A 27,419-nucleotide genomic window follows, 5' to 3' on the forward strand; every position below is an offset into this window, starting at 1 on the left:
GGACCCCTGACTGTTAGGTCCAGTCGCAGACGACTCTGGGGTTGCGGCGCTCATCTTGCTTTACTGTCCGAGGGAGCCGGCGTACAGCTTCTGGGTCATGTGGCCAGCATGACCAAGCCACTTCTGGCAAACCAGAGCAGCGCACGGAAACACCGTTTACCTCCCCGCCGGAGTGGTACCGATTTATCTACTTGCACTTTGACGTGCTTTTGAACTGGTATGTTGGCAAGAGCTGGGACCGAGCAACGGGAGCTCACCCCGTTGCAGGGATTCGAACCATTGACCTTCTGATCGGCAAGCCCTAGGCTCTGTGGTTTAGACCACGGAGCCACCTGCGTCCCTTTCGGCGGGGGGGGGGGGGAGATACTTAGCCTCAATTACCTTGTTCTACTTCATCTGAATCTCTCTGTTGCTCATTACAGTCTATTGGGGCTTTTTTTTTCAACTGGAACTCACCTCTTAGGTGGGGGCCATTGGCATTCTAAGAGAATGAGGGAGGCTTTTATGTTGAGTTCCAGCACCTCTTTTTCTAGAAAAATAGCACTGCACTCTATACAATGTTAGCTTGAACAAAACAGCAGGCTGAATCCAGAGTCAAGAGCTACAGCCGCAGAACTCTGAATAAAGAGGGGGTTTATTCATTTCAAGCAATTCATCAGCCTTTGGGTCAAAGGAACTCTTACATAAGAACCCAAGAATATCAAATATTCATGTTCCTATTTTAATTACCAATGTATTTGCATACCCTGAACTCATTTTCTATATGAAACTCTCAGGAGCAATAAAATATCTAAAGATAATAAAAAGAAATTAAAACCCATCAAATATGCAAAGGCATATTTCTGTTTTTTTAAAATAAAAAAATAGCACCATCAGAACACAATAATTTTAGGGCTGAAAAGAAATATATCAGAAATAACTAAGGATAAAATATCATGCTAGATATTTCCCCCCTTACAATTCAAGCGGAGATTAAGGCTGCAATCCCATGAACACTTACCTAGGATTGAATACTGATTGAATAAATTAGAAGTACAGGGTCAATCTTATCTGAAAATCATACCTGGGCCCACTTCCACTGACACTCTTTCCCTGTTCACAGATGTGCAGAAAATTATTGATATATTTATTTTTAGCAAGGTAAAGACAATGGCACTCTGCACACGTGTAATGACACACTTTACTATTGTGATAAAAACAGCAAGGTTAAAACTGCAGCCCTACCAGGACAAAATCTGACCAGCTGCTGGCAGAGCACACTCCTCTTTTGGACAGCTTCTTTTGCATAACTGATATTTACAAAATGCATGTCTAAAACTATACAAAGCAACATACCAAAGGTACAAAAAATGTAATTAAAATAAAATGGAGGTGTGATGTGGATACCTGGATTCATACTTTTTGTATTGCAAGTATGGGGATATCGTTGATATGTTTATTGCGTTGTTTTGCTTGTTAGATTTTATGCTTCATTATACAGGTTTGTTTTATTTAAATACACACACACACACACACACACACACACACACACACACAAACTAGGGAGGAGGGACACACATCAAAAAGGAAAATGAGAATTGCAAAATACAGTAAAACAGCTGTGCAAATGTAAATCGCTTCCGTGAATTAAAAAAAGAAGAAGGGTTTCTTCCATCTGGCAAAAGGAATCTAGTGAGGCAAACAGGAGGGCGACTGTGGGCAGGCTATTTCATAAGGCCCAGGAAAACTGGAGCAGATTTTAAAAGGAAGGCTTGCTGAGGAGACCAATATTAACAGAATAACTGGGCGTAATGAACTCAATCATGATTTGGCCTCCCCTCCCAGTCTAAACACTTTATTGTCATTTCTCTTCATATATTTTATGGTCCGATTACATGACCACTGGACAGATTTCAACCTATGCTGCTTTAAAGGCTGCCTAGTAAGGCACGTCCTGGCAGTATGTGCCACTGAATCTATTTTTCGCCATGTCTGTGTAAATGAGGCAATCCAAACAATGTGCTTTTAAAACGGTGAACCCGAACTGCCTGAACATGCATGAAAATATACCAGTTTCTTCATATAACCAAACACTTTCTTATACTCGTGTCTGGAGTTTGTTTTTGATTTTCTTTTTTTACATTTCTAAAAAGAACCCCATGAAGCACGAACATATGCTTGAACGCATTAAAATAATAATAATAACTGACACAAGATGGCAAATGCGAGTTTTAAGGCTGTTTGTCTCTGGCCAGAGCCTTGCGAGTTTTAATTACTGTTGTGCGAAGCCAAGCAACTAACTCCAGGTACTAAAAAAAGAACAAGACAACAATAATCAAATGGCTATTAACTTGTGGGTTAATATCCCATCATAATCCTGAAAATACTTTCAGTAGCCAGGCGCTGAATTGTTTGTTTTAGTCACAACCAAAGTAGCTAATTGGCAAGGTAAGCAGAAAATGTGAGAATGAAGAGTTATACTCTGTCCCCCTTCTATGAGTAGGGTTGCCAGACTCAATAGAGGACAGGACTTCTGTGCCTTTAATTGCCCTGCTCTCTTTTGAGTCTGGAAATCTTAAAGAGAAACCAGCAGACCCTTTGCTTGGAAATTAAATAAAGGGTCTGCTGGTTTCTCTTTAAGGTTTCCAGACTCAAAAGAGAGCAGGGCAATTAAAGGCACAGAAGTCCTATCCTCTATTGAGTCTGGCAACCCTATCTATGAGTAGCTCCGCAAAACAGTAGTAAAGTAATATTAGTAAACATTTTCTTTCTGTGTCTTCTTCATGAATAATACTTCTTAACGCAGAACATCTGAGCACTTGGTTTTATCCAGCACCAGTGTTAGCAGATTTAGAAATTGCCCTTTAAAAGTACAAACAAAATAAAAAATAAAAAATTCCTTCCAGTAGCACCTTAGAGACCAACTAAGTTTGTCATTGGTATGAGCTTTCGTGTGCATGCACACTTAATAAAGGGAAACTAATGACTGTTTCCAGGATGCCATTGTGCTTGGAATTATATAATTTGGGCATGATCCAAGTTAAGTTAAGCACAACACGTTTCAATGGGTTAGATTTAAGTATCTGCTGCTGAAATCCTATTTTGGGGTGGATTGTTCTCCTTACTTGTCTCCAGTTTTACAGCTGGAATAGAGATACTGGAAGAGGTCCGGTTGTTTCTGTTTAATAAGGGATCTCCCTTTTTTTAAGTTGCAAGAAATTATAAAGAAACATGTATTAAGAAGACTGTGTGGTATCACTGGATGCCATTTAAGAGCAATAAAATCAATAACAACGGCTAGAAGATTTTTGGATTTGTAAAGCAGTTGCTGGTAAGTCTTCTGGGTGATACGTTTTGCGGCTGAATATTTGTGCTGATGTTTTACTGGGTCAATATTCCATGGATTTAAAAAACACAAATGGTATCACAATGTATTTTTTTGTTTTGTTCTTCTTTTCTGATATTATATTATGCCTCATGGTTTTTGAAGTTTTGTAAATTGGCTAGAGACTCTTTACATAGTAAAGCTGAATGGTATTCAACTAAGTTTTACTCAAAGCAGGCCCACTGAAATTAATGAACATGACTAAGTTGGGCCCCTTAATTTCAGTGGATCTACAATGAGTAAAAACTTAGTGGAATACCATACAATTGGTGTTTCCCTTTAGGCTTCTCTTTGTCTGATTGGCTAGATCTTCTTTTCTAAACTTCATTCATGGGCTAAACGCACTGAGAGGCGGGAATAGGCTAGCTTTTCACAAAACAAATGAAGATTATTGTGCCTCATGGCTTGGACTCTTCAAATGCTATAAACTTACTTATAAAAAAAGACGAGACAGGGTTATGGCTGCACCAACACTAAGGCTATGTCTGCACCAGCTGCATGTACGAGTATTTTACAAGACACTTTCTGGAATTAATCTTGTTGAACATAACTGTAATGGTAATTCGTTACAATTATGCAAATAAGATGCCAAGAACAAACAATCTTCAACCACATAAGAAAGTAACAGCCATAACCCAAAAGCCAGCAGTGTAAAATAAAGTTGTTCCAGATACTAGGTAACAACTGCAAAGAAATAAGACCAAAAAAATAAGGAAAGTAGCAATTACATGAGAATGAGTCATCTATCACAATTCCTTTCAGCAAAAATATTCCATTGCATGGCCAGTTATTCAATTTCATTTAAATTAGCCAGGGTGAATAGGAATGATTCTGAAGAATACATATTTTATTCAATATAATTCCACCCCACCCTCCGAAGCTTCAAGAATATTCAGAAAAGCTTGCTATCCTCAATCTCAAGAAGCTATGCCTACATGTTGAACGCGTGATGTGTCCTTTTAGCAATATAGGCCCAAAGCAGCTCTAAACACCCTGCTCTTCAAATTATGGCTTAGATCTAAAGAACTATCCTGCCTGTGTGTTCAATGAAGATATGAATTTCTGTTTACTACGCCAAATCAAACCAATGACCTATCTAGCTCAGAACTGTCTACACATGGATTGGCAGTGCCTTTTCAGAATTTCCAGTAGGAGGCATTCTCAGTCCTACCACGAGACACCATAGCTGCAAAGGAAGAAGAAAATGAGAAGAAAAACAACCAGCCTATGGAAGAACATTTTTCTGTTGGGGAGATGAGCAGCAACAAGAGGCACACGGATCAAATTTTGATGAGACACACCAGCTTTAAGCTGTGTTATCTCCATCTATTCCTTGGTCACCGGCATTTAGGATAGCTGGACCACAGGAATTAAAGTGCTCTCAAGGAACTACACTGGTAAATAGATAGCAACTCCTGCTCTGTGAATAAAGAAAGAAACCTAGTTAGTCAGGCATCCTGGTCTGGGAATATTTGCGGTACGGCAATATTCAGAAGCATTTTTGGCAGCTTCTCCCAATCCACAGGAATTTGCCAGCACTGATTAAAAAAATAAAGATATAGAAACAACCAGATACCCTTATCCCCTAGGAGTCATAACGGCCAGGCTTTCTCATATGGGACAGGTCCAATGAGAAATTCCCTAGAGATTAACAGAAGCAGAAACATCCTTATCGCAATCCCAGCTAGCTAGTGTAACCACAACTTACTGAAAGTCCAGTTGGCATCTACAGGAAATAAGCTGGGCAACAATTCATACAAAACACCAGGCACAAGGTGAGGCAAAGCAATTTCTATGTTTCTAAAAGAGGTCTATAATCTGTGTTCTTAGTGTTTAATTTGTGGTGGGGCCAGAATATTTGTTGAGCCAACTCAGAGATTTGAAATATATAAATGAGATAAATAATTGGTACAAAGACTTCAATATATATGAAGATGAATTCAGACAGTGGGAAGAGCCAGAAGGACCCCAACAAACTCATGGAGAGAAACCTACCAAAACCAACAAAGCTATTTATCAACGTATTATTTTTCAATTGCCCTTGTTCTCAGTGCATAGCTTCCACTCGCCCACCCTACAGTAATAATAGCATTAATAGCTTTTAATAGTTATTAACTACACAGGAAAGGGACAGCAAAAGGCAAGGGTCTTGAGAACATGACCACTGGTCCTGTTAGCTAGGGATCATGGGAGTTGTAGGCCAAAACATCTGGAGGGCCGCAGTTTGGGGATGCCTACTCTAGAGTTAATGCCCCTTGCTGCTCATCAAATGCACCTGACCCAGGGCACTGGGCTGGGTGGAGAGGTTTAAAACTATCTTTCCACTCCAACATTGTTCTTTTATTATTATTGTTGTTGTTGCTATTATTATTGGCTCCTGCTGCCAGAACAAGTGGAGTCTTGGCAGTGGTGGGGAGAAAACATTTGCGGGGCGGGCGAAGGGAATGAACTACAGTAATGGTATATACAAATAGTCATTCAGTGCAAAATAACCCCAATCCCAGTCTCATGTTTTTCTTCTCTTATGATCAAGTGCCTGGGAAGTAACGAAGTTGTTCAAGAGGACTTTGTAAGACCCTCAACTTATACAAATGGAAAACCTGCACATACTTCCAATAGTTCTGAATCTACACCAGGCTTCCCCAGGCTTCGGCCTTCCAGATGTTTTGGACTACAATTCCCATCTTCCCCGCCCACTGGTCCTGTTAGCTAGGGATCATGGGAGTTGTAGGCCAAAACATCTGGAGGGCCGCAGTTTGGGGATGCCTGATCTACACTGCTGGAATATAAATGAATAGTTACAGGCCAATAGCAAAATACACACACTGCATGCCTATGCAGACACATTTCCAAAGTTACCACATCTTATACAAGGCACCATTTCATTCTAAATCTACACAATGCAGCCATGGTGCATTATTCACAATGCAGTAGTAAGCAAAATTCGTCTGTATAAACATATTACTGAGGGCATCAAATAGCAAACAAATGACCACAATAGTTTTAATGCAAGGGCTAATGAAGGTGACATATAGTTAGCCACATCAATGGGCTATTTGACTCTCTTAAGTTATCTCCCTTGAGTCTCAATTCACACTTCCACCAAAGTTTCAGTGGCAAAATACATCTGAGTAAGAGCTCTTTAGGAGCTACGGGATCTGGGAATACCAGATGATGACATGTTCAGGGTTGAGAAATGTCTTCCTCTCTGTGCACACAGCAATCAGGGTCTATTTTGCTATTTTGAATTAAAGAGCAGGATGTATGAAAGAAATGCCTGAGGTTAGGGCCAGCATTACCAACATTATTATTTGCTCCTTTATCTAAGGCTGCATGCTCCCATGTCTATCATGTAGCTCTGGGCACTCTACACGATCACCCCATGGCCACAGGCAATGAGAACGACATCATGGAAAGCTCTGTCATCACAAACTTTGGGTCTGGCCCATGTTGGGCAGAGCTCAAGGACTCTTTCTAGAAGATGTCACAACAAGGCATATGCTCTTCTATTATACCGGATGCCTCTTGTCCCTGTTGCTGTGGCACAAACCCATCAATAGAATCAAAGGAATTTAGCATCTGAAAGTGCAGAGATGAAGAAACCTATCTAAGGCTTGGTCCACACCAGACATTTTACTCGAGATAATGAGCTGAGAACCAGCATCCTTATTCTAGATTTCTAGAATGATGCTTATCAGACAGACGGCCAAACCAGATGCAATGTTAAAGTGCTTGGGAGGGAAGTTTCCATTGCCAACATTGGAAACTTGCTTTCTGCCTCTAGTAACAACTTTGGGACTGTAGGGAGGGTAAATGGTAAAAAGCTTTACATCACATGCTATAGCTGGGAATTCTTGTGGGAAGTGATTCAGAAATTCAATAAACTTAAACCTATAAACCTAATATTGATTGGGGGTGATGGAGAATGTGAAATAGGCACATAAATATTTAACATCCATCCTAGCTAGGATCTGGGCTACTGGAAATTGTTTGACTTACTAAAATGGGCACCTGTGATCCTCCTGGAGATAAAAGATCCCAGATCTTATTTAGCCACTGATGTGAGCGAAGAGTAATCCAGCAAAGATTCATCCCTTACTGCTAAAGACCCCTTTTCATTTAAATATATATTTTAATTATTAAAAAGTGAAATTATATTTTGCAGAGCCCAGGGAACACGCAAAAATGCACATACTCAAACCCACCTCCCTGAAACTGCCCCAGCACAACCAATCTTACTATCCGAAGCCAGCGCACCAAATGGGTCTTACCCCTACCCCCCCCCAAAAGCAAGACTGAGAACTTTTAAGCTCCCCAACTTGCTTTCAGGGCTCTTATGAGATCTTGAGGTCTCATGAGACCCTCCCAGAGTCCCTTAAGCACGTCTGAGAGCTTAAAAGCTCTTTCACTGAGAAAACCCCGAGCAAAAAAAAGCTTTTAAGCTATCCGCCTTCCATTTTGCTAGGTTTTATTACTTATTGTTTTAAAATTTGTTTTTAACAATTGCCTTAACCACCATGAGGACCATGGTCGAAAGGCTGGGTTAAATAAATTTATGTAGACACACACATTTTTACGGTGTCAAGAAGCAATACCGATGTACTTCAATTCCCAAATAGCAAAGCAACGAATCAATTCCTGGTAAATTCAGCTTGACTCATAGTAAATAATTAAATACAGTGCCAATAAGCAACATAGATAGACAAACATATTAGATTTATATTCCGCCTGTCCTTTGCAGACCTCAAGGCAACACATGCAAGTTTCTGATGCAGCTCCTTATGTAGACAGTGACTGGATGGTGCTAAACTCCAGCAAGGCAACTGCATCACACGCCTTCAGACCATAACCTGGATCACAGCGTTTCGGTATGATAAGAAGACACTATTCTCCTGGGCCAGTTGAAATAAAACCTGCCAAAACATTATAAAGCAATTGCACTAGCACATGCAGAAGTGTTCAGTAAATTTCTCCTTGACTCACCAGGGGCTCTGCCATGATGATGCGGATCTTGCGCTCAGCCTGGGTGGTGAAGTTAACAAATAAGCTTTTCAGGACATATTCCCCAGGTTTACTGTCTGGATCAACATTGATAGGCAGCATGGTTGGAGGTCCCTTTTCCCTTTGTGTGCCAGAAACAGATGGGACTGGTGGCTTGATGTATCCGTTACCCACCGGAGAAGCTGAAAAGTAAAGAAATATATCTTTAATAAGACTTAATTATAAAGTGTTGTCCCTCCCCCCCATATATATATCCTCACCCAAGGAGCCTGGGCTGTTTAGTGTTGAACTTTTTGGGGAAAAAACACCAACACTGTTTATGGAAAACTTCACTAGTGAACAGAGAAACAACATCAGACATACTGACCTGGGCGTACGCCCCACAGAACTCAGTAGGGCATACCAAGCATAAATGTGCACACCATTGGGGTGGAAATACGTAACTAGAGTTGACATAACGAGTTGTTCAGCTGTACGGGAAGGACAGTATAGAAACCTTTTTAAAAAGCGATTTCCTTGTCAAGCAGGCTTACATAATGCTTTTTCTTATTTGCAGTGATCTGTAAGGCTGCACTAGCAAGGCTGCCCATGGTACACCAGGCCCTTCAGAAGGTGATGTGCCTGAGATACAAAGAAGGGATACTTCCATGGATCACATTAAGTCTGAGATAATGCCAGGAAGCACAGAGAAGCAAACCAGGGGAATTTTTCCTGAGAGCATAGTGGGGGGCCATAGTTCATGCCAGGAGTGTGCATTGTTAGAAAACACACACACACACACACACACACACACACACACACACCCTAAAAAGGCGGCACAGATACTGCTGCAGAAGTCCAGAAAACCTTGCAATGGGCCTGAAATTCTAGATACACCCTTGCATTTGGGGGTAGGGTGATTCTCTTCCTCTCTCTGATTCCCCAGGATGCAATCTAAGCAGAAAATACATTGGTATATTGGACGCAGAAGTCTCATAACAGTGCCCCTGTTTTCTCTTTCACAGGGCTGATTTCTCTTTCACAGGGCTGATACTGAAATATGTTTACTGGATTTTGAAAGCAGCTGACGTTAATCAGGAGTTGATTGGGTTAGGTTCCTAAATTCTTTCCCTGAACCAAATGCAAACTGCACATGATAATTCTTTTCTCTTGCTCTCACACATTAGTTCTTCAGAAATTGTTCTATTGTTTATGTAGTAGACAAAAGGTAATTTAATCTCTCATGCCAGACAGAAAGCCCATGTCATATTTAATTCCGTAATATCAAGCAAGGTTCTGATTTACTTTTTAAACTTTTTTTTCCTTCCAAATTTATTCTACATATATTTCAATAAGTAAATAATAATAAAATTTCATTGATTGACTTCCACCGCTTACACTGCCCTTCCTATAAACATTTTAAACAAAATTGTATCTGTTATTCCATATTTTTTTCTCCCATAGAATCCCACATAAATGATCAGATCACTAAAATCTCTGGATCTCTCACATGTCTACTCTAAACACAACCAAAACCTTGTATTTGACCCTTATCTGCATAAATAATCATTTAAACATTTCCATTGTTTCTGAATTTGTATACTTTTTTGGTTTTTGTCTTATTAAATCAGTTAACTTTGCTAATTCTAAATATTCACATAGTTTGTTCAACCATTCCTCTTTGGGCTGGGATGTGGTTTCCTTTCCAATGGCTATCAACATTCTTGCTGCTGTTGTTGCATACAGGAAAATATTAGTTTGATCTTTCGGAATGTCTCCATTCAAGATTCCTAATAAATATGATTCTGCTCTTTTGTTGTATGATATTTTTTATCAACTTTTTAATTTCCTCATGTATCAGATTCCAAAATTTCTTAATTTTGGGGCAGGACCACCACATATGATACAAAGTACCAATCGTTCTATTACACCTCCAGCACTTATTGCTACCCGATTGAATCATTTTTGCCAACCTGTCTGGAGACATATACCATCTGTGGTGCATCTTCATAAAAATTACTTTTAATTGGTAACAGGCCATAAAGTTTATATTTTTTATCCAAAAATTTTCCCAATCTACTTTTTAAACTTTCAGATTCCTAAACCAGCTGATATAATCTGACCTACTTTTTTCCTCTTGCCATTTGAGACCGGTGCAATATCTAACATCAATTAAAGATGGAACATTTATAGCTGATACTTCTCCAAATATAGTTAGAAAGGGGAACACAAACTATCTCACACTAGTGGCAAAAATAATTGCTCTTCAAAACTGAAAGGGAAAGCATGACATGCACACACCCTGCAAATGTGAGTATGGGTAAGTCTCTCAAAAATATCAAGTCTATGTTAAGGGTTGCTTATAGTAAGAGAGGAACCCATATGTTTTTCAACATCAAACAGGACATTAGTTCTCTTACTGAAAGAAAGAAAGAAAGAAAGAAAGAAAAAGAAAGAAAGAAAGAAAGAAAGAAAGAAAGAAAGAAAGAAAGAAAGAAAGAAAGAAAGAAAGAAAGCTCTGTATCGGCCCCATGCACCAGTGACTTAAAGGATGTACATCAATATTACATCTTCACATCTGGAAAAAGAAGAAGGAAGTTCTCTTATTGCACAGAGCTTTTATTTATATGGATGAGCATATTCAGGCCAGTTGGAACTCAATGACCCTAGAATCAAACCCTGTTTCCAGGAAATATTTGCACACAGAGAGAGCACCTCAGACTAAGCAAGCTGAGAAAACTATGGAAACCTGTCCCCCTATCTCAAAAAGTTAAAGACAAATCAAGCAGATCTCTCTCATGTAGACATATTCCCACGTTTCCAATACTATATGAAGCAACCTACGATATCATGCGGTTGTGACAGGTGTGTCAGAACTACTATATTATCAACAACCACAACTGCTGGAGGTTGGAAAGCTACAAAATGGCAGAAAGACAGTGACAGGGCAAGGTGGAGATGAGATATAATATGCAAGAAGAAAAGTCTGAAAATTTTATAATTACTTCTAATAAATTATTCAATCTCTTGAATTCACATGCTTGAATCTTACAGATTTTTTTTAAAAAAGCCTATATATACACAATAAAGTTATAGAAACTTGTTGAAAATTCCACTGGTGTGCCACAAAAAAGCATTTTGTTCTCCTACAATTTCATTCCAGAAGGGTAGACTAAAAAAAAATACAAGATTTCTAGCATTACTAAATTGCAGAATATTCTCACCATTTAAATTTATTTATATCCTAGGCACATATTCCTCATACACGTTGTTTTCTATATTAATTTCTTCACCCAAACACCTGACTTAAACTACGTCAGAGTGTTGTAATCTAAAAATGTTAAAATGAGCATAAAAGCCCTATTCATGGACATTACTATTACTGGGGGGCAGAAACAAACAACTGTAGGTTTCATTAAACTCTGTCATTTAATGAAACCATTCTAATTTAATATACTTTTGAGCCAGTGCTGCATTGTCCGGGATAATGTAAAAAAGTACAGTTGTTTATGTGCCACACATACATTACAAAGAGAGAAAGTAGAAATTATGTCACTTCCGCAATATTCCAGATATGTAGTAAACGAAAATTGAAGCCAAAAGCAGCCAAACCAACAAAGAGAAAAATCACACACACACGCCAAACCCTTGCTAGTTAGTAAAGCTTTGTAAAAATACGACTAGTATTTGATATATTTATATGTGGCTCGTAAAAGTTTTGAAACGCATTCAACACCAATACGACAACTCAGAATGTTGACTCATGGTGAATCTACTTTTTACCTACCAAGTCCTTTTATTAAGCTGATCACACTGGATCTTCTCCAGCAGGCTAGTGAAATCTCCATGAGACTGGAAATACCTGAAAAGTCCCAATCCTTAGAATACTTTTGTTTCTAAAACCGAGGGGAAAATGGCTTGCTTCATGATCTCAGTTTGGTCCTTTCACTACAAGCATGTAGGTTTTCCCTCACCCCCCAGATTCAAGGGAGGGCGGGTGTTGACTTTTAAGCGCCGAAGATCTGCAGCAATCGAACTGGAGAAGGTTTCCTGATCAGAACACGCTTTCCATAACCAAAGGGGCAATTTTTAGCTTCAGCGTACGATGATGACCTACAAGTTGCAGAGTGTAGGCTGCCAGTCTATATTTATCCGCAAGCACATAGTATACCGGCAGATTAGCAGAATACTTCAAGCACTCCAAGAACATGAGACTTGCTTGTATAGTTCAGCATAAACAACCCTTCCATACCGGCAACATGCGTTATCACACAGGCCGAGCTAAAGGCATAGTTTCTCTCCTGAATTCTAAGTCGGAGATAACACGGGGGCGAGTGATAAAGCCTTTGTTTTGTAACTACGGACTCTTGGCCGCAAGTAGAAAACAGTGCGAATTCCTGAGGACAAGAACTGAGACAGTGTCCTTTCCCCATGTCAAGAGAAATACAAACCACACATCCTCAAGGCAAATGGCACAGTGTACATTTAAACGACGTACAGCCAGGGTGGTGCAGTGGTTAGTGCTGAGTCTAAGGTAAAGGGACCCCTGACCATTCAGTCGTGGACGACTCTGGGGTTGCGGCGCTCATCTCGCTTTACTGGTCGAGGGAGCCGGTGTTTGTCTGCAGACAGCTTCCAGGTCATGTGGCCAGCATGACTAAGCCGCTTTTGGTGAAACCAGAGCAGCGCACGGAAACACCGTTTAACTTCCCGCCGGAGCGGTACCTATTTATCTACTTGCACTTTGACGTGCTTTCAAACTGCTAGGTTGGCAGGAGCTGGAACAGAGCAACGGGAGCTCACCCCGTTGCGGAGATACAAACTGTCGACCTTCCAATCAGCAAGTCCTAGGCTCAGTGGTTTAGGTTCTGTGAGTCTAGAACCTGGGTTCAAATCCCCTATCAGCCTTGGAGCTTATTAGGGTGACCTTGGGTCAGTCACTGTGTCTTAGCCTAGCCTATTGCACAGGGTTGTTGTGATGGGGGGGGCAAGTATGGTGTCTTTAATTAATTGGAGAAAAAGCTAGGATGCGAATCAAATAAATAAATAATAAGTAAATTAACCTCAAGGATGCAAGCAACACTGAACTCTGTTAAACTTCTGTGTAAGCATGTGTACAACCAGACTGCACAAAACATATTTAAACATACAACCAGACTGCACAAACATATTTAACATTAAAATCATCAATATTTCAAAAAGCATGATGATGTTATGCCACCTTCATCAAAACTTTTTAAAACTCCTGTCAGTGGAATTTTCAGTATGCAAACCAATCTAAACCTGAATGATCAAGCTGCTGTTAAAAAAAAAAAGCAGGGAAGGGAAAGGGGGCGGGGAATCTTCAAAATGGTTAAGAGATCTCTTGGTCACATTGATTTTGCAAATGAAAAAAATGAAGAATTGGCTTACACTGACAAACCCAAAAGCTTACAGTGAATGGGCAAAATGTTAAAGCAGCTGCAAAGAAATGAGCAAGCCTCTCTGTGGAGTTTATAGTGTAGCCATACTTCTTCCACTAGGCTGATAACAGTTGTAGTCCAAAACACCTGGAGGGCACCAGATTGGCAAAGACTGGTCTAGATAGATGTCCTACTGAGCATTTCCCCATAACAGTCTCCTGCTTGAACTAGCAGGCTCAAACCGCAAGAGTGCATCAGAATATGTTGTTTTTTAAATGCATCTACTGTTTTCGGGTTTTTTTACCTTTTTTGCTGTTTTTATGGTACACCATCTTGAAATGACTGTGTGGAAGGCGATTAATAAGATGGTGATGATAAATAAGAGACCACCACTCATCATTTACAGCTTCCCATTAAAACTGCTCAAACATATCAATGATCTACAGCAAACAATAACACCTTCCTCTGACAGGCTTTGGGTGGCAGGCCTGCACTTGCTTACAAACTAAAACAGCCAGTTTCCAGCAAAAGGAGGCGACATAAGAGAGGCATGGACCAGACTCTGCTGCAGATACAGATCTGTCCCCATTTCTAATCTGGCAACACTATCACAAGACCTAATAATCTCACCCACATCAGGGGGTTCATTCACCTGCTCATCTTTCAACGTGATACTTGACAGCATTTGCTGACGGTACTCTTCCACATAGGACAAATGGGTCAGTCTCAGGTTTTTTAAAAAGGAATATAAACCTGACATCAGAACAATACAAAACAACAACAACAACCGGGTGACATTTCAACCTCCCAATGTCGTTTTGTGTGCATGTATGATGAGAGCTGGACCATAAAGAAGGCTGATCGCCAAAGAATTGATGCTTTTGAATTATGGTGCTGGAGGAGACTCTTGAGAGTCCCATGGACTGCAAGAAGATCAAACCTATCCATTCTTAAGGAAATCAGCCCTGAGTGCTCACTGGAAGGACAGATCGTGAAGCTGAGGCTCCAATACTTTGGCCACCTCATGAGAAGAGAAGAATCCTTGGAAAAGACCTTGATGTTGGGAAAGATTGAGGGCACTAGGAGAAGAGGACGACAGAGGACGAGATGGTTGGACAGTGTTCTCGAAGCTACGAACATGAGTTTGACCAAACTGTGGGAGGCAGTGGAAGATAGGAGTGCCTGGCGTGCTATGGTCCATGGGGTCACGAAGAGTCGGACACGACTAAACGACTAAACGACTAAACAACAACAACATGATGACACAAGGATCACTGTCTTCTGCATTTTCTTTCCTTCTGTTTTCAGTGTTTACCATTCTACTCCTCCCGCTCCCCACAACCATTCACCTAGAATAACACTTCACATTAAGTGGACTGTAGTTCATGCAAGCCTGTGCCTTAATAAATTTCTCAAGTCTTTCTTAGATTCTATTGTTTTTGCTGCAACAGACTAACACAGCTATTCCTCTGGAAATTACACTGGAGAATATAGAAATTGACTATTGAAAATACATGCCAGCCATCAGAGTATACTCTAGGTTCCCCATCACAGTGCCTTCTGGGTGTTTTGGTCTACAACTCCTACCAGGCAGCAAGGCCAATGATGGCAAGGTGATGGGACTTGTAGTCCAACTGCATATGGAGGGCATCGTGTTAGGTAAGGGTGCCTAGGTAATATGCATACAGGATATGTAGGTTTCTTTCTTTTTTTAAAAGGCCAGGTACAGAGCCTGGATACTGTTGGCAGAATCCACAGAAGGGTTGTTTTAGCTCTTGTGCTAGATTGTTAACTAAATCCAGAGATATTCTTGCACTAGTGTAAAAGCTGTGCAAGAGGCTGAAAAGAACAAGAGTGAAATCTTGTGCAATTATTGTGCAAGCATTTGCAGAACTGTATTTTGCTGCAGTTTTCCTTACACTCATGGTCCTTTGACTCCAAACCACATCAGCTATGCAGAGCAACACTTTTTGCTGGCATTCTTCCTCCTGGTATTCTTTATAGATGTATAGCTTTGAGAAGCATCTTTATCTACTTAGATATTTGTAGACCACTAGCTACCATCCTGGAACAACTAGCACAAAAGCTTAATAACCCAACCAGCAAAGATTCTGGCAACAATCCAGTGCATAGTTGAATGCACCGAACTCCCAAATCAATGAAATTTAAGCATGTCCAGCTTTCTACCTAAAGGAGTGAAATCCTGTAATCAGCTGTGACATTCTCTATAAACAAGCCCCATCAGTGTGTAAACATGTAGAATTCCTGACATTGCACTATAAACACTCGATATGCCTTGCATAAGACCTGATCAACAGGGAATTCTGAACAAAGTTTGCAAGACAATTCAATAACTCCCTCTAGCATGCAGTATCCCAAAGATCACCAACTGATAATTTACCTATCTGGGAAGGCACTTCAGGAATTGTTATGGAAATTTTTAGGTTTATTCAATAATAATTTAATATGGCTAAAAAATAACCTGAAAAGCTCGAAACTGAAGCTTATGAGACATCTGAAGTCCATGGAATACAGTATTGCCAACAATATTTAAGAACCTGGCTCTATTTTTAGTGGCGGATGATGCAACCATATATGAAGAATGTTTAATTGATAATGCAAATGTGCTTCATATCCCGAAAGGAAGAAGTAGTTTTCTCAGTAATAAGATACATGTAAAGTCAATCTCTATAGTTATATTCTGACAGTTTAATTTAGAGGAATATTAACTTTTCACTAACTACGGTACATTGCTTTTGTTTTTATTCTGCGGCGTGGCAATATGGAATTCTTGTTATAGCAAACAGTGTTAATAATTCCATACACAACATGATGAAATAAAGGGATAGGAAGGCCACACCAGGGCAGGTTAATGACCAATAGACACAACTGCCTAGGGCATCACCCAGGCACTGGCCAGATCCAGACCAGCTTAGCACCAGCAAAGGTTGCTGCCTACATGGGAAAGGCAATGTCTGATAGTACATAGCTGTGTACTTAGCATAAAGTAAGATTACATATAATTTGACTGATGTCTAAAATATATCAGGTTTAAAAATGGTGTACTGCTTTCCATAGCTTCACTCATATGATTGATCTACTTGCAGAGCGGACATCAGTGCTAAACATCCCACCTTATTCCCAGTCCGGGAAAGGAAGACACAAATTGCATATCGCTAACAATCCCAATTTACAGGTAAGTGGGGCAGACCAGAATTACAGAAACCAATCCCAGTTTCTGATTGGATCCTGGAATGTCCCAGTTTTTGGATCTTACATTTTTGCTAGAATGCACTTAGTTTTTAAGGTTTAGAAAGTTTAGAATTTGGTAGAAGCCTTAGTATTTTTATTCTGAGAGGCTGAGTGACGCTAAAAAATGTGTAAATAACATTTAACACACAAAATGGGGTTTGTATACAGTAATTTGATTTCTAAAAGTGATCTTGGCCATAAGTCCCAAGAACCGCCCATAGGTGGATGACCCTTACAGCTCTACTGTACTGTGCCCGCATTCAGAAAAAGTACCCCTTGTTTCCCCTTCATCAAATTTTGGAAGGTATGCAAGTATGAAAACACTTCATCATCTAATTGCAATCACACAAAGATTGCCACAGTTCTCCTGTTTTCCTAATCCTATACCTCAAAATCCATCACAGCTACCAACATTAAAAAATTCAACAGAATTTGACCACTGCTTTTATTTCATGTGGAAAGAGAAACATGCAGGGATTTTAAAGGACTCTACAGTTGAGTAGTATGAGAAGCCATTCTTCACACTAAAGCAGAGGCCTTAAACTAGCTAGAAGGAGGAGCCCACTCTTTAGTCAGCAATTTATTCAGCCCTGTTGAGATGGGATTATAGAATACAAGCCTGCTTCACAGATTCATTGCTCTACTGGTGTTAACTAGCAAACCAAGCCTCATCTGCTATTTATAAAAACCTGCTATTTTTAACACGCAAGAGATTATTGGGAAACCTTTTATGCAATAGTAGGTTTATTTCTGCTGTAAAGTTTACATGCTAAATTCTCGCACAAGTACTTCTTTAAGACAGCAGATCCGTCTGCTATTTATAGCTGATAGTAGGAGCTCGTCACATTTAGAGTATGACATCACTATGGGAATATTTCCTTTCACTTATGGAAACGCCCTTATGACGGGAACTAAACATAGGCATTTTCCACTTCTGGTTTTTAAAATAATAAAGTCATGTTTTCGCTTTCAGTACTGGTCATTAGCAATGCAATTATTTCTAGCAGATTCTCTCTACCTAGCCAACAACTCCTGAATTGTCTCAAACCCCAAACATCTTACAAAACACATTAAGATCTTACGTAAAAAAAATTAACGTTTCATATCAGGAGATGGTAAAATGCTCACCTTTTCCAATTTGAGAAAATCACAACCTGCATAACATACATACATCTTGTACCTGCATAAAGGTTTTTTTTTTGTGCCATTTTATACTTAATGTAATAACTGTCTTGCAAGATCTAGTCCATTTTTTTGTTTCCAACTGCTGCCACCCCCTGATGGCTCTAAGACATTCAAAAAACACACAAAGACAACATGCCTCCACGCCAGAACAAGAAGTCCTTATAGCTCAATGGAACTTTCACGCCTTTCCTCTCCAAATCTGTTCAGGAGGGTCAGGAGATCACTCTGCTTGGCACTGATGAAACCATCTCTTTAGCATGACATTGTATTCCACCCTATATATCTGACTATGTTAATACTGTACCTCCCTCCAAAAAGATCAGTGAGAATCTCGTGGATATATGTCCCCCTCCATTTACAAAGGAGAGGAACTGAATACCAGAACTCTTTAAACCCATCCACTTTGCCCATGCCATTGGCCACCCTACATGGTGAATCATGTACCCTGCCAGCTTTATACATCATGCAGCTGCCAATAAATGGATGACCACCGAAGAAGAAGAGGAGGAGGAGTTTGGATTTGATATCCCGCTTTATCACTACCCGAAGGAGTCTCAAAGCGGCTAACATTCTCCTTTCCCTTCCTCCCCGACAACAAACACTCTGTGAGGTGAGTGGGGCTGAGAGACTTCAAAGAAGTGTGACTAGCCCAAGGTCACCCAGCAGCTGCATGTGGAGGAGCGGAGATGTGAACCTGGTTCACCAGATTACAAGTCTACCGCTCTTAACCACTACACCACACTGGCTCTAAAGCAACCAAGATCCATCATATATAGAAAGCAATGGATTTGGAGTTAACATTTGCAGGACAATATATCACATCTAATTTTGAACATCTTCAATTTTGAGTTCTAGTATACTGAGACAACAGGGAAAATTTATCTCCCTGCACCATTTCTAATTTTGTAAATCTCTTATGTCCCCTTCACCTTTCCCCAAACAAATATAAAAAATCCCCATTGATTTATCCTTTTCACATATGAAAAATACACCAACCCCTTGACCCTTTCTAGTTGCCTTTCTGTAGATGTCAGTCTGTTCTAAAATCAGGAAACCCCAAGAATCAAACAGATAATATTTCTAGTTTCTTGGTGATTCAGGACACTGTTTAAAGACTTTTTAAACAGAATACCCAAAACCTCTGACCAGAGCTACCAGAATTATTTATTTATTTATTTATTGGAGAAGAATTGAGCAACTATAAATTTCATAACTTGCACCCATTTGTTCTTGCCTCACTCACCTCTGCCTTTCCATGCTGTTGTTGTTTATTTCATTTCTAGACCACCCATTGGCCAAGGTCTTCTGGGTGGTTTACAAAACCTAACAACTGCAATGCAGTATTAACTTCATTCTACCAGCGGGAAGGCGTTCAAAGAGCAGTGCGTGTCACTCAACAATCAGTAATATCACTAAAGAGCCGTATATTTTAAATAATGTGTAGCCAAACACGCACATGAAAATAAAATGGGAGAAAACAATGCGAAGCACTGTGTGGGTAAAACAACAAACTGATATAATTCATTAGCAATAAACATCACGTGTCACTTGAGAACACTTGTAGTGGGACAACACTTTCCAGCAGGCACAATGACAAGCTATATTGGCATAATGGATTATTATGCCTGGTGTCATGAGATCAGCTCTATGGCACATCCAAAACATAATAATCAATTCTGCAGATACTTCAGAGTGGGGAAAACCCAAAGAAACAAAAGTATGTGAAGCAGGAATGTGAAGTAACTGAATGCTTTGCATCCCACCCTTCAAGAGGCTCACGGCAACATACATTGTCCTTTTGGGCGGCTGGTACAATTTTTGATCTCTCTCAACTATAGTACTGTAGCTATTCCAAAATATATTCCAACCCTGTAAGCTAACCTAATGGAGGTTTAAAAGGTAAAGAGACCCCTGACCATTAGGTCCAGTCGTGACCGACTCTGGGGTTGTGGCGCTCATCTCACGTTATTGGCCGAGGGAGCCGGCGTACAGCTTTCAAGTCATGTAGCCAGTATGACAAAGCCGCTTCTGGCGAACCAGAGCAGCACACGGAAATGCCGTTTACCTTACCTTACCTTTATCTACTTGCACTTTGACATGCTTTCGAACTGCTAGGTTGGCAGGAGCTGTGACCGAGCAACGGGAGCCGGCGTATAGCTTCCAGGTCATGTGGCCAGCATGACTAAGCCGCTTCTGGCAAACCAGAGCAGCGCACGGAAACGCCGTTTACCTTCCCGCTGTAGCGGTTCCTATTTATCTACTTGCATTTTGACTTGCTTTCGAACTGCTAGGTTGGCAGGAGCTGGGACCAAGCAACGGGAGCTCACCCCGTCACAGGGATTCGAACCGCCGACCTTCTGATCAGCAAGCCCTAGGCTCAGTAGTTTAACCACAGCGCCACCTGGGTCCCAGCAAAAGGGGTGTAGTGGGATTATTTGTTCTAACTATATAATTCAAAGATCATGCATTACAGTTAAGTAATTTGGTGGGATTATTTGTTCTAACTATATAATTCAAAGATCATGCATTACAGTTAAGTAATTTTCTCATCTTCAAAAGGTATTAGTTACAACAGGATTCCTACTTTGTGGAAATTATGGTGCTCTTGGGTTCTGGGGGGGGGATATGTTATCTGGTGCCAGTTAAAAATCTCATTACAGTCGTACCTCGGGTTGCGAACACCTCGGTTTACGAACAACCTGGGTTACGAACTGCGCAAACCCGGAAGTATTTTCAGCGTGCGTGCGTGCGCAGAAGTGCTGCGCGCATTTGTGCATGCGCAAAGCGCGAAAATAGCAAAAATGGCGCTTTGCGCATGCGCAAAATGCCGTTTTCGGGTTACGAACTTTTCGGGTTACGAACTGCGATCCGGAACGGATCGCGTTCATAACCCGAGGTACCACTGTACAAATAATAGCCTGTTGAAGAAAGATTAACCAAGTGTTGGGTGGTGACAGTGGGAAAAAATAAGTTGTATTTCTTGAAAGCTGTTTTCTGTGGATGTTCTCTTGAAAGAAAGAAAAAAGGCAGAAGAACTGTTATAAGATGAAATTCTACCCAGCACAAACACTTTTTGCATTGACTTTCAGTTTTATTTATTTATCTAATAGAATTTATATACCATTCGATTGTAAAAAACAACAACAACCCTCCCAGTGGTTTCCAAAAATATAAAATAAAACATAAAAATTATCAATCTAAACATTTTGAATATTCAAAAACATTGAAGATTCAAAAATATTCAAAAGGTGATTAAAATGAAGAATTGTACCAGTGCATCAGCACAAAAATGTTATACGTGTTAATGATGGTCAATGAACCATATAAGTAAGAGAAACTTACAACTACTGATTCAATTGGCCCTAAATCAGGCTTCCTCAACCTCGGCCCTCCAGATGTTTTGAGACTACAGTTACCATCATCCCTGACCACTGGTCCTGCTAGCTAGGGATCATGGGAGTTGTAGGCAAAAGCATCTGCAGGGCTAAGGTTGAGGAAGCCTGTCCTAAATGGTATGCCTTGATTGGAAACCACTCAGTGCTACCGACCATGTGTAAATCCAGCAATGCCAATAGTGATGCAGCAATGTCCTACATACCGGTAACAAAACATACTGCCTGGTGTCAGAGAGTTGCAAAGTGTAGGTGCTGCCACACTAAAAGTGTGTTTTCTCACAAGGATGGAACTTGTGTATTAAGTGGCACTTGTGGCAGCGACAGTTCCGCAGGTTGAAGTGGTCAAGTGGGCATATATGGGGTAAAGAAAGGAAACCAGTCCCAAAATTTTAAGGGCTTTATATACTAGTAGTAACACCTTGAACTTGCCCCGGTAGCAAATGGGCAACCAGTTCAGATCTTTAGGCAGGGGTGTTATATGCTGACAGGGAGGTGAGGAAAACAGAGACAACGATAAACAAAGAATTTATTTTATTACAGGTGCTTAGACTTAGTTTCAACAGAGGAGGAGGACATGGCAAACGTTTCACAGAAAAGGTAGGCATTGAGGCTGGCCTTGGAGGAAAGGAAAGAGCTAGGTTCACATAGGGGTTCTGCAAGGGTAAACGACAGCAAGAAAGAAAAAGTGGAATCACTTAAGGGGAAAGACCTTCAGAGAGTTGAGGGTGGCAGCCTGGTTTTTAAAACTTATTTTATTCCTACCATTTAATAGGAAGTGTATGGAGAAAGAAACTACAGTGGAACCTCGGTTTATGAACACCTCGGTTTACGAATTTTCGGTTTACGAACGCCGCGGACCCATCTGGAACGGATTAATTCACTTTCCATTACTTTCAATGGGAAAGTTCGCTTCAGTTTATGAATGCTTCAGTTTATGAACAGACTTCCAGAACCAATTACACCCATGCTTCAGGTTAAGTACGCTTCAGGTTGAGTACTCCACGGACCCATCTGGAACGGATTAATCCACTTTCCATTACTTTCTATGGGAAAGTTCGCTTCAGTTTATGAACGCTTCAGTTTAAGTACTCCGTGGACCATCTGGAACAGATTAATCCACTTTCCATTACTTTCAATGGGAAAGTTCGCTTCAGTTTCTGAACGCTTTAGTTTATGAACAGACTTCCGGAACCAATTGTGTTCATAAACCGAGGTACCACTGTACCCATCTTTTAAGAAAAGCACTATTACATCAAATTCTAAGTCAGGATCTGTAGTCAATTGATCCAGTGAAATCAGAACAGTTCCCCCCCCCCACTCTAAGGATCAGTCCTGCAACATCAGGCCATTGCATGAGAGAGTAAACAAGGAAGTAAAGCAACTGTGGTTCAGTCCTATGCAATGTTTATATACGGTACCACTCGACTGTAAAAAAAGAAGCAGCAAGCAAACCTCAAAGCAGTTTTATGCAGGTCTAATAATGTTCAATGGAACTTAGTCCATTCCAGGATATGTGTCCATAGAAAAGAAAAAACAGCCAACTTCAGACCAAACCAGTAAGTAGGGAAGCTACCCACAAAACTATGAGCTCCAATGGGAAACTTTCAAACATAGTGTTCAAAGGAAGAGATTTTGTTAAGAAATGTGTCATATCTATCGAGTGGAAGATTTCACAGCTGAAAACGTGTCCAAATACTGTACCAACCTGATTCACATTACAGAACAGCAAATATGACTTGCATTACTAGAACACTAGATAAAGGCACAGAGGTCTATTTAGAATCATGCAACAGTTACTGCCACTTCAGTCAAAGCATTCCAAACAATCCATTAAAATTATAAATGTAAATCAAGAGCACTTCATTTCATAAAATACACACACCACTTAAACACACAATGAATAAGCTGCATTTGAAGGTTTTTTAAAAAAATAAAATAACTGACACAGATCACTCATCTATGAACAAGTTAACACAAAAAAATACTACACTGTCAGACGGCAGGTTCATCTGGTCCAGCATCTTGTAAGCAGGCCAGAGGCTTCCAGGAAACCCACAAGCAAGGCAAGGAGGCAGCAAATCTCTGTTAGAGGCATAGTGTGACCTCTGAACCTGGTGGTTCCATTTTGCCATCATGGGGTAGTCAAGATTTGTTCTCCTGTGGCAAGTCCCACTGGGATGACTGGGAGTTGCACAACAGCACTTCCCTATAAACTGTGGCCATATTCCACATACGTTTGGTACCTTTAAACAAAGCATACAACTTCCACCTCAAAGAATCGTGAAAATGGTTGTTTACCTCTCACAGAGCTACAATTCCTAGCACCCTTAGCAAATTGCAACTCCCAGAATCCTTTTAGGAAAGTCCACATCCTTTAAAAGCGCTTTAAGTATACATGACCTGTGACCCTGTGTTTAAAGAGGAGCACTTACAATCCATTCGAATCCATCAAGGTTTTCAAAGTATTTATAGCCTTATATCATCTTTGGGGAAAAAATTACTCTAGCGCCACCAGCAAAACTTCTTAACATCCCCCCCTCCCTGTTTCCCTTCTTTCACCTTGGGATACGCTTTGCTCAACTGAAATCCAACAGCGCAGCCCTTAGCAAGTTGACTCTGAAGTAAATCCCAAGTTGTCCCAAACGGAGCTTGCTCACAAGAAAGTGTGCCTTGCTAGGATTGTAGCATGTATAAAAACACACTTCTGCTAGCATCTGGTGAGCAGTCTTGCAATGAGTTTGAATGTGTTTTTGAAATGGGCACACAAAATACTATGCACTAATATGCACTTCAATAATTTTGATGAACTATCGTAAAAAAAGAGAGGAGGATATTCCTGTGGCGTTGCGAAATATATAGGGAACAGCTCTGCTTAAGTGTTGTGCACGGTTGGTTAAAAAAGCATCACAAACCAGAGGGTGTGAGAATGTGGGCACCCACTTAATCTGTGTTTATAAACATGAAGGGGGAAACGGACAGAAGGACAGGAGCAGAGGAGAAATGATGGGCCATTGCCCGTGAGGGAAGCATTGGTCCACATGATCATTCATAGGGATATGGAACATCATGGGAAAGCCAGCATCTACTTCACAAAGTCCTAACTACAGTGAAATATACTGGAAATACTCCACTAAACATATAGGGGGTACAGTTACATAGGGGTTTAGGATTTAATGCAGACTTGTGGTGTTTACAGATCAAGAACAACAACAACAACAAGTTAGTGAGAACACGATACAAGCATTTAAAATGCTGAGCAAAGTTTAAAGGCAATACCACTTGTCTTTCCTCAAAACAACTCTTACAAGATCTCCTCAGTCCACTTCGTACAGTACTTTGCATCCTGCCTATCGTAAACACTTATGTTCAACTAGCATATTGCATCATGAAGGTGAAATGTCAAAAGAAAGGAAGTACTGTATCGGCATTACCCAGCAGGACCAATGGCTGCAACTCTTGTATAAGGCAGCTTCTCATGTTCCTATTAGACCCTTGGGGTTATGCAAATAACAAGTCTGCTGTGAAAGGCCTCTCTTCACAGAAACCTAGAAAAGCCAGGTCACTGGGACCAGTACAGTGGTACCTCGACTTACGAACGACTCGACATGATGCAGCAGCTAAAAAAGCCAATGCAATTCTAGGCTGCATCAATAGCAGTATAGCATCTAGATCAAGGGAAGTAATAGTACCACTTTATTCTGCTCTGGTCAGACCTCAGCTGGAGTACTGTGTCCAGTTCTGGGCACCACAGTTCAAGAAGGATACTGACAAGCTGGAACGTGTCCAGAAGAGGGCAACCAAAATGGTCAAAGGCCTGGAAACGATGCCTTATGAGGAACGGCTTAGGGAGCTGGGTATGTTTAGCCTGGAGAAGAGAAGGTTAAGGGGTGATATGATAGCCATGTTCAAATATATAAAAGGATGTCATATAGAGGAGGGAGAAAGGTTTTCTGCTGCTCCAGAGAAGCGGACACGGAGCAATGGATTCAAACTACAAGAAAGAAGCTTCTACCTAAACATTAGGAAGAACTGACAGTAAGAGCTGTTTGGCAGTGGAATTTGCTACCAAGGAGTGTGGTGGAGTCTCCTTCTTTGGAGGTCTTTAAGCAGAGGCTTGACGGGCATATGTCAAGAATGCTTTGATGGTGTTTCCTGCTCGGCAGGGCGTTGGACTGGATGGCTCTTGTGATCTCTTCCAACTCTATGATTCTATGACAACCGAATTTTTCGACTTACGAATGGGGCAAATGGCCGCACGCTTACAAATTTCTCGACATCCGAAGGGAAACCGTGGCGGTTTTAGATAGGTTTTTTTTTACTTACGAATTTTTAGATGGGGTTGCTTCAACTTACGAATTTTTCCATTTCCAATGCATTCCTATGGGAAATCACGTTTCCAATGGCACTTTTCGACTTACGAATTTTTCGACCTACGAAGGTGCCTTCGGAACGGATTAAATTCGTAAGTCGAGGCACCACTGTATGCCCATCCCAGGATGGTAGCTTTGCACTGCTTCCATTAGCTAAGGTAGTGAGAAGAGGATCTGGATCGCCATTTCGGCATATGATATGTTAATAATGTGTGCCCGTGATTTTCAACACCATTCATTTACAGGGCTGAGAGCAGAAACTGTGAAATGCATCAGGGAAGTCTGGGAGGTGCCGCCAAAATTACCCACCTGGCTCTTATGCCAACCAATGAATGGTCATTGTGCAATATTTACTTCAGAACTGATGAGTAAGATATATGCAGATGTATAAAAGGTGTGGCAGTTAGAGCTGTAGAGAAACATGAAATGCCACTTGCCTATGCTGCACTTCTTGAATTCTGGAAATGTTTGGAGCAAAAGGCTTTGCTTAAGGCATGGTGGGGTGGGCCCAAAGCTCTTTCTTCATTGATGCCAAGATGGTGGAACACACTGCCCATTCCTGTTGGTCTTCTGAAAGACAGCCAAGGCCTACTTTTCCCCCCAGCAAGCAATTTTTTGGCACTGCTATTAAAAATGGCCAGAGCCTGCTGCTTTTATACTAGAAAAAAAACTGTGTTAGTTTACTTTTTTGAATCAATACATTTTATGCATTGTTTTAATATATGTACTTGTTTGCAGTCTTAAAAATTCATTTAAGATGATGGGTTAGAACTCCCAAGATGAAAGAAAATAAAGTCACCATGGGTCTTTCGTACAGTACACATGTAGAATTTGTTTGATTTGCTGCTTCCAAACCATGTTCTGGATGTCTAATATGGAATGGCTCCCCCACCCCCACCCCAATATGGTCCTCTGTTTGGGTCCATGATGCTATTAAGACAATGCTTCTCATTTCTAATGATTAATGTGTCAACTAACGCTTATCAGTGAATCCTGCAATCTCTGTGCCTTCCTCAATGTCCCCCAGATCTCATATAAATATATGTATATAAGAATACTTACGTTCATTGATTTCAGTAGTCTACTCTGAGTATGACTAATGCCCGAAATTGCCCCATAGTAATAAAAGTATAATTTAAAATCAGAGCACCCAGCAAGGTGGTCTTGGACAGTATCCAATGAACACATTCTATTAGTGCAACAATTTCCTTCTGTGCAACCCCCCCCCCCTCGAAGAACAGATTTGGGGGGCTGCGGTGGTAGGAGAGAAGGGAGTATTATTGCTCAAGGAAGGAACCTTGCACTGACAGGAGGCTTGCTTACTACTTTGGATGCTCCCAGGTACATGCATGACTCCAAACTCAGATTGCAATCCTAAACAAATTCATTACTGAGTAAGCCCCACTGAACTCATTGAGGATTACTTCTGAGTAAACCTGCACAGGAGTGTGCTGTTACATCATTTAGAAAC

The 27,419-nt window shown here is 40.6% G+C and overlaps 1 protein-coding gene across 8 annotated transcripts in view; it reads right to left on the reverse strand.

The window, feature by feature from the left end:
• FRY (FRY microtubule binding protein) overlaps window positions 1-27,419 on the reverse strand; it is a 194,176-nt gene that overhangs the window by 111,093 nt on the left and 55,664 nt on the right. For 7 of the 8 annotated variants that reach the window (XM_060273790.2, XM_060273787.2, XM_035115757.3 and 4 more), the window contains one exon: window positions 8,348-8,547. In XM_060273790.2, coding sequence (XP_060129773.2) covers window positions 8,348-8,467 — 120 coding nt within the window. In that variant the 5' untranslated portion in view covers window positions 8,468-8,547. Of the gene's footprint in view, window positions 1-8,347; window positions 8,548-12,131; window positions 12,484-27,419 lie in introns of those variants that run through there. The other variant, XM_060273789.2, reaches the window with a different exon arrangement.

This window comes from Zootoca vivipara, chromosome 4, assembly GCF_965207765.1.
Source record: "Zootoca vivipara chromosome 4, rZooViv2.hap1.1, whole genome shotgun sequence".
NCBI classification, from domain to species: domain Eukaryota; kingdom Metazoa; phylum Chordata; class Lepidosauria; order Squamata; family Lacertidae; genus Zootoca; species Zootoca vivipara.